Here is a 12,623-nt window from a genome sequence, read left to right on the forward strand (position 1 = left end):
ACTTTTTTTAATTAATAAAATAAGACAACAGTATCCCAAGTTTTTTTTTATATTGTGAAAGACAATATTACGCCGAGTAAATTGATACCCAACATGTCACGCTTCAAAATTGCGTCTGCTCGTGGAATGCCGACAAACTTTTACCCTTTAAAATCTCCATAGGCGACGTTTAAAAAAATCTACAGGTTGCATGTTTTGAGTTACAGAGGAGGTCTAGAGCTAGAATTATTGCTCTCGCTCTAACGATCGCGGTGATACCTCACGTGTGGTTTGAATACCGTTTACATATGCAGGCGCGCTACTCACGTATGTGTTCGCTTCTGCGCGCAAGCTCGACAGGGCGCATTTTCTGGCTCCTAACTTTTTTAGCTGGCTCCTAGATTCAAAGCAAATTTGTCAAATCCTGTATTATGGGGTATTAAGGTTGTCTCAATTTCTGGTATTGCAGGCGCTGCTATTTTAGCATCTTTGTCTCAAAACATACGGGTGATTACGAACCTAATCAGGAACCCATTTATACTACCTGCAAAGCTGAGCTAGGAAAGGATTATGCTTTCCGTGCCTTCTACTGACATCAGTGGGATCCCTCTACGCCAATGGCCATTTTCAAGACTCCTTTTTCACTTGGGGAGCTTATGCCTCTTCCTGACTCCCAGATATTTTATTATTTTATGCAAGATTTCCATAACTTGGTTAATACAGCATGCTACTGGTATTGATTCCAAGGGTTTAAAACACTTACTGTCACCTTCTAAAAGTGGACTTTGATGCAGAGAGAATTTGTGATTCTGTCGGTAATCCTCCAGAGAACTAGTCCCTTCCTTAGTGGAGGAGAATTTCAGTCAGCAGTTTTTTCACCAAAACAGATGGAATTTTTTATTTGTTTTCTAATCAATGCTGTGTGTGTTAGAAATCCAGACATTGGAAGTGGCTCTTGGCTAGCCTAGTTAATCTGAGGGGAGGCAGCTGTACAAGATGTGTGCTCACCTGGTAACCAAAGCCAGACTATCTTGTTGCTCTTGGGGTTCCTGGAGCTCTAATCTTTTGAGGACTTTGTTTTAAAATGATCTACTTCTGCTTTTGACTCACCAGTGTCTCACCTTAACAAAACAAATTTCCTAGACTTTTGCTCACTGGCATAAATTGTTGAGTAGGTGTCTTGCGGTTGCTGGTGTTGATACTCATAATCATAATGTGGTTATTCAAATAAAGATACATTAAAGATTCTGTTAAGCAGGGTATACACAGACTTAAAATCGTCTGGTTCCGCAGGAAGGTTGAATTTTGTTACGTGTATACTGTTGTCTGTTCAACGGAAGCTAGTCTAACTGGCTTTTTTTTTTGAACGATCATGCTGGAAAACCAGCATTCGATCAGTGTATCTTGATGAGGGGGAAAGTCCCCACTGTCAGAATACAAAGACACGGTGGGAGAGATTATTATTATTATTATTTTACAGGATTTATATAGAGATCTCTGGTTGAAAAACTCAACGTATATACCGTACTTAAGGTTAATGTGATCTCTAGCCTTGTTGTTTTGCAGTGGATGTGTTACTGGTTTACATTTTCTTTTTTCTTCTGGTCTCTTCTGTAGTCTATGCAGTATGACAAAGATCAGATAACCACACTGACCCAGGATAATGCTGCACTTCGGGAACAAATAGAAATGTTACAGAATGAAGCAAAGACGTAAGTTTGCTACAGTTAACAAATGCATAAATGTACAAAAAAAATTTGATAAAATTATTACTGTCCCTTACAGCATAACAACTAAACCTGGCAGTTTGTGCATTAAACCATTATTTAATGTATTTTTAATTCTTTATCTTGGCTGCCTAATGATCTTAAACTGTTTCCTGCAAAAGAGTAGATTTAGGCTGGGTTCAAACCTATGCGAATTAAATGTGCGTTTCCCCCGCATTCAATTCGCACAGCAGAAGAATGTGACTGGCTCTCTATGGAGCCGGTTCACATATCTCCGCAGCGGTTCCGGTGCGGTGTGCCAGAAAAACGTGCGCTTTTTTGGTGCATTTTAGGTTCGATTTAAAATTCGGGCTGAAATCGGACCTGAACCGGTGGACCAACACGCACCTGACCCCTGCTGTGCGCCGCTTGCCGGTGTGAACCAGGCCTAACTGTTTGTTTAACGTTCCTCTGTCATGCACATTCTTTTGACTTTGGGGTTGAGCTGTTTCTATAAAGCGCACTATAGACTGTTGCAACCTCTGCCTGTTCAGCAGGGACTGGCCGAGACTCGAACCATCTTTGGGCAGTAGGGAAAGGAAGTCTTAAAAGTCACACATCACAGTACAACCCTGTGAGGAGGTGTATAACGGCCTCAGGCCGAGCTCCAACCAGACCACGCCCTCCAACGCATTTCACTCCACCACCGGAGGATGAGTATTTCGAGAACATTTAGTCTGCTGCCTTTAGGACATTGGACACTGGCAAACAAAGCTGTAAGAGTAGCCTAATAAACCCTTCCTACTCGCTTCCTAGACATTTTTATCCATCTATGACCTCCTTTAGACTTTTGCAATATGGTGTTAAGCCTTCTGGATTCTTCTTTGTCCAGGGTCTTCCATCCTCGGGAAAAGCTCTAAAATCTCCAATCCCACGTTATAACACTATAGTCCAGGAGCCACTTCCAAAGGAACTGTACTCATTTACAGTTATGTATGTTAGGAAGATTGACTTTTTGACCGTAAAATCCTTTTCCTGCAATACGTTAAGGGGTACCCTTCCCTATTTTCTTATGATCCACTCCTACTATTGCTTTGCTATAAAACTGGATCTTGGTGAGAGGGGTTATAATAGCTTTGTTTGCCATTGTCCAGTGCCCTGAAGGCAGCAACAGATGGGGGAATCCCTCCCGCAGTGCTATTGTGTCCTGCTGGCAGAGAGCCTTCCCCACTGGCAGAATAACGGTGACCACTGTTGGCAGCTATAGAAATTTTAATCAATCTAAGGCCACCTTTTAGACTCTTGCAATATGATGAATCCACCGTGCCTTTCTGAAAATAAGATCCAGTGTAATATTCTATACAAAAATAAGTCTAAATTCTTTCCGGCCACATCTGGGTTTTATTTACGCACAATCAGATTGTTGTATATGGTCAATAGCTCTTGCATTTCATTTCATTTTTGTTTGCTAAAACTTATTGCACATGGTAATATCGAGTGAGGGTGTCCCAGTCAAATGCCTACTTGGGGCAATTCGACCCCCCCTACTCCCCTGGGCCATGGACGCAGCTGGATTCCATGGGGGCGTCCAGGTCGGGGGAGGACACTACGGGCCGAGGATGTGCCTCTCAAGAATAGTTATATCCTGAATGTATCTTTTGCTGCAATAACTGCTTGTACCATTTTCAGTTGTGTAATACGGATTGTTTATGTCTTCTGATTTGGTGACCGTGTCGCCCTTTGTCGGACGCTCGACCGCATTATGTTACCCTTCTGTTTATTCTGTCTTAAAAACTCAATAAATCTTTATTGAACCTAAAAATAAGTCTAAATATCAATTCTCAAAATCAAACATTTTCAGAATTTTACACCTCTGAACAAAAAAGTTGTTTCCAACAATTAATTATGATAAAAAAAAAAAAAAGTTTTCATGCTAGATGGGGATACTTGATGAGAGCATAGGCTCTGCACATTACACAAATGCCCATATTAACAGACCCAAGTGCACTTAAAAGCACTGTATAATAAATATATGAGGGGATAAACCTATTTCACAAAGTGCCTTATTTTGCTGGAGAAAAGCCACAACATTGTATAAAAAGATAGTAATGTGCTTCATACTAGTTGTCTTATACAGTAAAGGGGAAACGACAACTACAAGTAGGTATTGATGGTCAGACTTCCTTGGCCTGAAAGTCTGACCATCAATACCTACTTGTAGTTGTTGTTTCCCCTTTACTATATATACAGATGCGGCCTATGTGAGTGCTATCCTTCTGTGTCATTCATCCCTTTACCCCTTCTTTTTCTTGTCTAGCTCCCTTCTTTTTCCGTTGTCTATTCCCAACTCTCTCTTTTAGTATATTCCCAACTCTCTCTTTTAGTATAAAGTTGTCTTATACAGTTCCTGTGTCCTATAAAAAATTCTTGAAAAATTGGAACCTTTCCCTAACTACCAGAAAGAAAAACTTTAAAGTTGGTCTGATTCCTTTTGCAGGGGACAAAAAAAATAAATAAAATAAAATAAACTGCTTCATGAACTGAAACATTTGAAAAGATTCCATCTACCAATGTGAAGACCAATTTTGTCAGTTAGTTCGTGCCTGTGTTTAGCTGGGTGTTTCTCGCAAATATTGCACTATTTACTGACTCAAATATCGCTCTTTCTAGCCAAAATTGTAGATTTTTTTTTTGTTTTATTTTACCCTTGCATATTCATATGTATTTTCTGATTTATGACTTTGTTTTGATATTGTGTGAGTTTAAAAATATTTTTGTCTGCATTCCTTAGTTGAAAAACCACAAACTTCATTGATAGAATATTATAAAAGGGCCAAGTAAAAGTGGAAGAGAACATTCCAAAATTGTTACAACAGTTTCTGCTCACACAATACCCCACATATATGTTTTGTTTGTCAGTAATCCGTTAATATTACAAAGGAACATATTTGTAAAGCCGTAAATTGGAGATTCACTAAACAATTCACTTTGGGTAAACCTTCAGGTGCATGTGGTTTAAATGAAAGTGATCACTTCCCCATCACTGAATGTTTAGTGAAAGTTGTTTTTAGCGCTTTATAAATATGCCCCTATAAGTGATGGAGCACTTTTATGAAGGCTGACAGTCTATGCTTGTACAGTTGAAAGAGTCTGCAATTTAATTGTCATTATTGAAATCTAATGAAATGTTACATATTTGGAATGACATATTGTTAAAATTGTTCTAAAACTGCTTTTTTTTTTTACACTAAAGGGCAATTACTGAGCAAAAACAGAGAATGAAGAGGATAGGCACAGATCTGACGAGTGCTCAGAAGGAAATGAAAGCCAAACACAAAGCTTATGAGAATGCAGTGGGGATCCTAAGTCGTCGCCTCCAAGAAGCTTTGACAGCAAAAGAAGCTGCAGAAGCAGAGCTCAAAAAGCTCAAAGCACAAATCTCTGAGGGTGGAGATAGTCAAGCATATGAGGTATCAGATGGAATATTGGGAGCAACACACTGCTTTAATATGAAGTCTAAATGCTACATGGAATCGAATGTTTTAAGCTTTTCAACTAATTTTGTAAAAACACAACTAAACTGTGATTTGTTTGCTTGTAATTAGTGTCTGTGTATATAAAAGGTCAATGAGTTTCTTGACGCCTGACAGACCCATGCATCTTTCATCCAGTGCTGCACTGATGTTTCTGGATTCCAAGTCATGGGGAAAGCAAAATAATTGTCAAAGGATCTGTGGGAAAAGGTAGTTGAACTGTATAAACCAGGAAAGGGATATATTAAAAGATAGCCAAGGAATTGAGAATGCCAATCAGCAGAGTTCAAGCTCTAATCAAGAAGTGAAAAATTAGGGGTTCTGTTGAAACCAAACCACGGTTAGGTAGACCAACTAAAATTTCAACCACATCTGCCAGGAAAATAGTTTGGGATGCAAAGAAAACCCCACAAATAACTTAAGTTTAAATACAGGATGCACAATAAGGAGGCACTTGAAGAAAGATGGGCTGCATGGTCAAGTCGCCAGAAGAAAGTCATTGCTATGCAAATGCCACAAAGTATCCCGCTTACAATACACTAAACAGCCATTGGCTCGCTTCTCCCAATCAACTCCAATGACGTGAGGGCCGGGGGCGGCGCCGAGTCCTGTAGTCGCCAGCTATGGACCCCAGATACAGGATTCGGGAGCATGCCCGCAAGGTAACCCCCTTGGGAGAGCGCTTCCCAGGGGGGTTCGCTGATGCAGGGAGGAGCCGAGACAGCCGCCAAGGGACCCCATAAGACGTGGATCGGGGCCACTCTGTGCAAAACGAGCTGCACAGTGGAGGTAAATATGACATGTTTGTTATTTAAAAAAAAAAATAAAAAAAGTGAAGCTTTACAATCACTTTAGGAACTGGGGTTTGTAAACTTTTGATCGGGGTCATTTTGGTAGTTACCGTTGCGATTATAATTTAAAAAGAGTGAACACAGTTGATTGATAATAAATTGCTGTAGCCAAACACTAATTAGGAGTGAAATAAAAGTTTGTGTTAGCATTCATATTCTCAGAAAAAAGGCCAAGAAATCATAAATTCTGTTAGGGTATGTAAACTTATGAGCACAATGGTATGTGTTAACTTGTTTTATGGGTGCATACAATATGGTATATCCAGTTCTCTAATGCATACAATATATCTTGTTCTCTAACAGGAAAAATTAAAAGAATTAAAAAATGAACTGCAATCTGTTAGCCAAAGTAAGGCCATGCTGGAACGTGAGCTGCAAGAGGTTATATCACTGACTAGCCAGGAACTGGATGAATACAGGGAGAAAGTCCTTGAACTAGAAGATGAGGTAAGTTAAGGTCAAGCTTTATTTTTTTTTTCAGGATTCATAAAGATGATCTAGATTTTGAAAAGTTTATGTCAAGTGACTTGTTGATAAAGAAATGAGGCTTAGGCTTTGGATAAGGTTTGATTAGGGGTCGACCAATATCATTTTTTCAGGGTCGATTAGCGATACCGATCTTCTTTTTTTTTTTTTTGCCTGCCTTTCAGGCTGATTAGTCAATATCAGGTGCTGATATTCTGTACATTTAAAGTAGCACCCTGCTGTGGGTGGGTGGTTGGCTGGCATGGTGGATCCTGCGGTGGGTGGCCTCACCTGGCTACCTGCTTCTGCTGGCGTGTCCTCTCTGGTCCATTTCTGCCGTTCGGTGGCATGCACTGTCTGAGGCGAGGGAAGCGGTGGCCTTTGCCCAACCTGGGTAGAAGAAGTCAGAACTCAGTCAGACCCAGAACGTTTGCATGCCCAGTGCGTGGAGGCATGCAGCACAACATACGTAATGACGTTGTATGCGTGTGCCTCCACACACTGGGCCTGCAGTCAGTGCACTGCAAACCTTCCTGGCTTTTTCTACCCGGGCCGATGACATAGTGAGCCCCAAAAAGATGGTCGCCGCTGCAGGTGGGAGAATATTGGTAATTTCTTTATCGTACATCACGGGACACAGAGCGGCATTCATTACTATATGGGTTATATGGAGTACCTTCAGGTGTAGACACTGGCAATCTCAAACAGGAAATGCCCCTCCCTATATAACCCCCTCCCATAGGAGGAGTACCTCAGTTTTTCCGCCAGTGTCTTAGGTGTTAGTCATGGTTTAGCTTGCCTCCACATCCTTGGGATTAGGTGAGCTAACCGGTTCTGTCCAAAAAAGCCTCAGCGCTAAAGTGGTCAGTAACCGGACCCCAAACCCTTGGGGTATAGCCCATAATGCTTTTCTTTTTAGAGAGCTGGACCCTGGGCCCAGAACTTAGAAACCTTTGGGTGCCTAATGTTTCTGTTGCCAGAGTGCTATATGGGCCCAGGACAGTGGATCCTTCATAGGAACCCAGGGCCTGAAGGTCTAGACATCCCCACCGAGATGGGGGAAGATTGGGCCTCTTGCTTGGCAAAGTCCTGCGGCATGGAGCAGGTAAGTGAGGGGAAAACTTGCGGAACTTGGTTCTTAGCAGGTTTTTTCTGGGGGGTCACAGGGGACATGCCTAAAGTTATGCACTGCATCTGGCAAACTAGTCACATATCATAAAGATAGGATGGCTCTATATGTATTATTCCCCATAAGATGTGACCTCCCTTGTAGTGTTGGAAAAGCATTGAGTGGGGCCTGTGTGATATAAAAGTATATGTGTGTGTCAGAGAGCTGTGCTTACCTGCAAGCCTCCAGGCGATGCTCCATTCAGTCTTCCTCCTCACGGCCTGCAAAGCAGGCAAAACGCTGACCTCCTCATGGTTCCAGGCTGCAGGCTGCAGTTTGCTGGAGCAGAGAGGTCCCTTCCTCCCAACCCCACCCCCCCCCTGTCGGGAGGGGCATTTCCTGTTTGAGATTGCTGGGGGGGAAGGGCGGGTCAGTGGCTTAAGGAAGGGGCGGCCCTTCCTTGTTTGTTCCATATAGCTCATTCAATACTTTGGAACTGAGGAGGAAAGACCAGAACGGCAAGCACGGGGCGCCGAGGACACACAGTGGCCAGAAAGAATATTGCAGTCTTCAGAAAGACTGTTTTCAAGCCTAGGAATAGGCTGTTTCTTTTCCATCTCATAGTTTTTCTTGCAATACTACTCAGGGGGACAGAATGTTTTTTCTTTCCTAGATTTGAAAAAAAAAAAAAAAAAAAAAAAAGATTTTTTTTTGAAAAAAAAAAAAAAAAAAAAAAAGTGTCATCTAGGGGAGAGGAAGCATTTTTTTATCCCCCAAACAGGTGTTTGGGCATTTAACTATTTATAAGTCCCAGGTACCAATAAGTAGCAGGTGTACCTCGGTATTGTACCATGGCATCAAAAAACAAGGGTACAAGAGGTGGGGATTCCCCCAGAGAGTCTGAGGTCTCGGACAAAGCTATGCCGCTGCTTTCCCCACAGGGAGCCTTGGGGCCATCGGGATCTGGGGCTGGAGCTGACGCGGGTCAGTCCAACCCTAAGATGGTCACGGAGGAGGTATTACTCACCTCTTTAAAAGAGATGCAGAAAAGCATGGGTAAAATGATAGCCGCAGCTATGCGGGGCAGTAAGCGGAATAGATCTCCGTCGCCCGAGCGCGGACCCTCAGAAGAGGAGGTCCTTTCCTCAGGGGAATTGGACGACCTCTTGGACAAGGACCAAGTAGGTTCAGGGATCGAGGATCCGGATACAGAGGAGTCTGGGGCAGTCTCCCTGAGGGAGAGCTGGTGGATTCAAGGATTGTCGGACTTGGTCCATAGGGCATTCAACTTGCCAGTACCAGATCTCCAGGTATCGACGGTTTCAGCTTTGGGCTCACTGAGGGCGCCTCAAAGCAATGCTGTGTTTCCGATCCATCCTCTATTAGAGGGAGTTTTGTTCCAAGATTGGAACAAGCCAGATAAGATCTTCTTACCACCTAAGAAGTTCTCTGTCCTATATCCTATGGAAGAAAAATTTTCCAAAAGATGGGCTACTCCTGCAGTGGACGCAGCCATCTCATGTGTTAACAAATCGTTAACATGCCCTGTAGAAAACATACAGGTGTTCAAGGATCCAGTTGATAAGCGCTTGGAAGCACTACTTAAGAACTCCTTCACTACTGCAGGGGCAGTAGTACAGCCAGCTGTGGCTGCGATTGGGGTCGCTCAAGCATTATCGGATCAATTTAAGCAGATGCTTAAACTTATTCCTGCCCAGCAGGCAGAAGAATTTTCGGATGTCCCTAAGGCCATATGTTTTACGGTAGACGCAATCAAGGATTCTATCCAGCAAGCGTCACGTTTATCGTTATCCCTTATCCATATGAGAAGACTCTTATGGTTAAAAAGCTGGGAGGCTGAGCCCCCATGCAAGAAGCTCCTGGTAGGGTTCCCCTTCCATGGAGGACGACTCTTCGGAGAAGACCTAGATAAATACATTCAGACCATTTCAAACGGCAAGAGTACTCTCTTGCCAACTAAGAAGAAGGTTCAGGGGCCTGCGTTTAAACGACAGTATTCCCCTGGGCAGGGGCCCTCTAATGCCAAGCAGTATCGACGGCCTCCTGCAAAAGCAAACTTCGGCTTCAACAGCAAATCACAAGGACAGGCTGTTAGAGGCAAAAGGCAGTGGTTTCGCAAACCAGCAAAACCAGCCCCCAAGCCAACCTTATGAAGGGGCGCCCCCACCCACGAAGGTGGGGGGAAGGCTGCGACTCTTTTCAGAGATTTGGGAAGCCAGCATTCCCGACGAGTGGGTACGGTCTTCCGTGGCCACAGGCTACAAATTAGATTTCCTAAGGTTTCCTCCTCCTCATTTCCAGAAGTCGAGGATTCCAAACGATCCGGAAAAGGGAGCCGCATTAAGATCGGCATTAGATCATCTACTTTCCCAGGAAGTAATAGTAGAGGTACCAGTCCTGGAACAGGGGCTGGGTTTCTACTCCAACCTATTCATCATCCCAAAATCCAATGGAGATGTCAGGCCAATTTTGGACCTAAAGATGGTAAATGCATATCTAAAGATCCGCTCATTTCGGATGGAATCCGTGCGGTCAGCAGCTGCCACACTCCAGAAGGACGACTTCATGGCGTCCATAGACATAAAGGATGCCTACCTTCATGTTCCAATTTATCAGCCACATCAAAGATATCTACGCTTCATGGTGGCTTCGCGTCACTTCCAATTCGTGGCGCTTCCCTTCGGGTTGGCTACGGCCCCCCGGGTGTTCACGAAGGTCCTAGCTCCGATCCTAGCCAAGCTAAGGATCCAAGGGGTCACGATCCTAGCATACCTGGACGACCTCCTAGTCATAGACCACTCGTCTCCCGGCTTGGAGCGAGCAGTGGCCCTCACGGTCCAATACCTCGAGAGGTTCGGCTGGGTCCTAAATCGAGAAAAGTCAGCTTTCCAGCCCACAAGGCAGTTGGAATATCTCGGCATGAGATTAGACACAGAACAACAAGGAGTGTTCCTACCTCTGAGGAAGGTAAAAGCCATCAAGGAATTAATCCTACTGGTTCTAAGCACTCGCATCCTACAGGCAGCCATCCTGTCAGCATGGAGCAGAAGGCCACAGGCCTTGGATATCCCGTTGCCGCTCTTATCAAGAGTCCGACAAAGTCTGTGTTGGTGGTTAGACCCTCAGAATCTACTGAAGGGGAAGTCTTTCAGCCCAGTGGCTTGGAAGATAGTGACCACAGATGCCAGCCTGACGGGCTGGGGAGCAATTTTGGATGGTTGCACTCGCCAAGGTACTTGGGCAAAGCCAGAGAAGCAGTTGCCCATCAACATCTTGGAGCTCAGAGCTGCTCGACTAGCCCTCAGGGCTTGGACGTCAAAATTGCAGGGGTTCCCGGTGAGAATTCAATCAGACAATGCCACGGCCGTGGCATACATAAATCACCAAGGGGGAACCAGGAGTCAAGCCGCTCAGAGAGAGGTGAGCTTGATTCTCCTATGGGCAGAGGCGCATGTGCCCTGCATATCGGCAATATTCATTCCAGGAGTGGACAACTTTCAGGCGGACTTCTTAAGCCGCCAGACTCTATGGCCGGGGGAATGGTCTCTGCATCCACAAGTCTTTCAAGCACTCTGCCAAAGATGGGGAGTGCCGGACGTGGATATCATGGCATCGAGACTCAACAAGAAACTAGACAGGTTCATATCCCGCTCAAGGGATCCGATGGCCTGCGGAACCGATGCGTTGGTTTGCCCTTGGCATCAGTTCAAACTTCTTTATGCGTTTCCCCCGCTCCAGTTACTACCCCGCCTGCTGCGCAGGATCCGGGTGGAACACATACCAGTCATCCTGGTAGCTCCAGCATGGCCCAGAAGGGCATGGTACTCACTCATCCTAAAGATGGTAGTGGGAGACCCTTGGACTCTTCCTCTACGGCCAGACCTGCTATCGCAAGGTCCGATCCTCCACCCTGCCTTACGGCATCTAAATTTGACGGCCTGGAAGCTGAATCCCTGATTCTCAGGGGTAGAGGTCTGTCTCAGAAAGTAGTCTCTACCCTAATCAGAGCCAGGAAACCGGTCTCTAGGGTGATTTATTACAGGGTCTGGAAGGCCTATGTAGGCTGGTGTGAGTCCAAGCGATGGCTTTCTCGCAAATTTACCATCGATAGAGTATTAAGTTTTCTCCAGCTAGGAGTGGATAAAGGATTGGCATTAAGCACAATCAAAGGACAGATTTCTGCTCTGTCAGTGTGGTTTCAGCGGCCGCTGGCCACCCACTCGCTGGTTAAGACCTTCCTTCAAGGGGTCTTACGTATTAGACCTCCAGTTAAATCCCCGCTTTGTCCGTGGGATTTAAATCTTGTTCTGTCAAGTTTACAGAAACAACCGTTTGAGCCGTTGGCTGAAATTCCTTTGGTTCTACTGACAAGGAAGTTAGTATTTTTGGTTGCCATAGTTTCCGCAAGAAGAGTTTCGGAGCTAGCGGCCTTATCCTGTAAGGAACCATATCTTGTTTTTCATAAGGACAGGGTCGTTCTCCGCCCTCATCCTTCCTACCGAAGGTCATATCCAGTTTTCATTTGAACCAGGATTTGGTATTACCATCCTTCTTCCCTAAACCTACTTCCAGAAAGGAAGGGTTGCTGCATACCTTGGATATTGTCAGGGCCATGAAGGCCTATCTTAAAGCTACAAAGAAGATCCGGAAAACAGATGTGCTGTTCATTCTACCGGATGGGCCCAAGAAGGGGCAGGCAGCTGCAAAGTCCACCATTTCTAGGTGGATTAAGCAATTAATCACTCAGGCCTACGGCTTGAAAGGGTTGCCTCCTCCAGTATCATTAAAGGCTCATTCTACTAGAGCCATGGGCGCCTCCTGGGCAGCACACCACCAGATCTCTATGGCTCAAGTTTGCAAGGCGGCAACCTGGTCTTCTGTCCACACGTTTACAAAATTCTACAAGTTGGACGTAAGAAGGAATACTGATACTGCCTTCGGGCAGGCAGTGCTGCAGGCT

At 44.5% G+C, this 12,623-nt stretch overlaps 1 protein-coding gene across 3 annotated transcripts in view; it reads left to right on the plus strand.

The window, feature by feature from the left end:
- The window catches only part of GOLGA3 (golgin A3), a 106,565-nt gene that overhangs the window by 60,755 nt on the left and 33,187 nt on the right, over nt 1–12,623 (plus strand). For all 3 annotated transcript variants that reach the window (XM_040347791.1, XM_040347799.1, XM_040347795.1), the window contains exons 14-16: nt 1,597–1,691; nt 4,939–5,155; nt 6,373–6,516. In XM_040347791.1, the coding sequence (XP_040203725.1) occupies nt 1,597–1,691; nt 4,939–5,155; nt 6,373–6,516 (456 nt within the window). The remainder of the gene's footprint in view (nt 1–1,596; nt 1,692–4,938; nt 5,156–6,372; nt 6,517–12,623) is intronic.

The sequence above is a fragment of the Rana temporaria genome, chromosome 1, assembly GCF_905171775.1.
Source record: "Rana temporaria chromosome 1, aRanTem1.1, whole genome shotgun sequence".
NCBI classification, from domain to species: domain Eukaryota; kingdom Metazoa; phylum Chordata; class Amphibia; order Anura; family Ranidae; genus Rana; species Rana temporaria.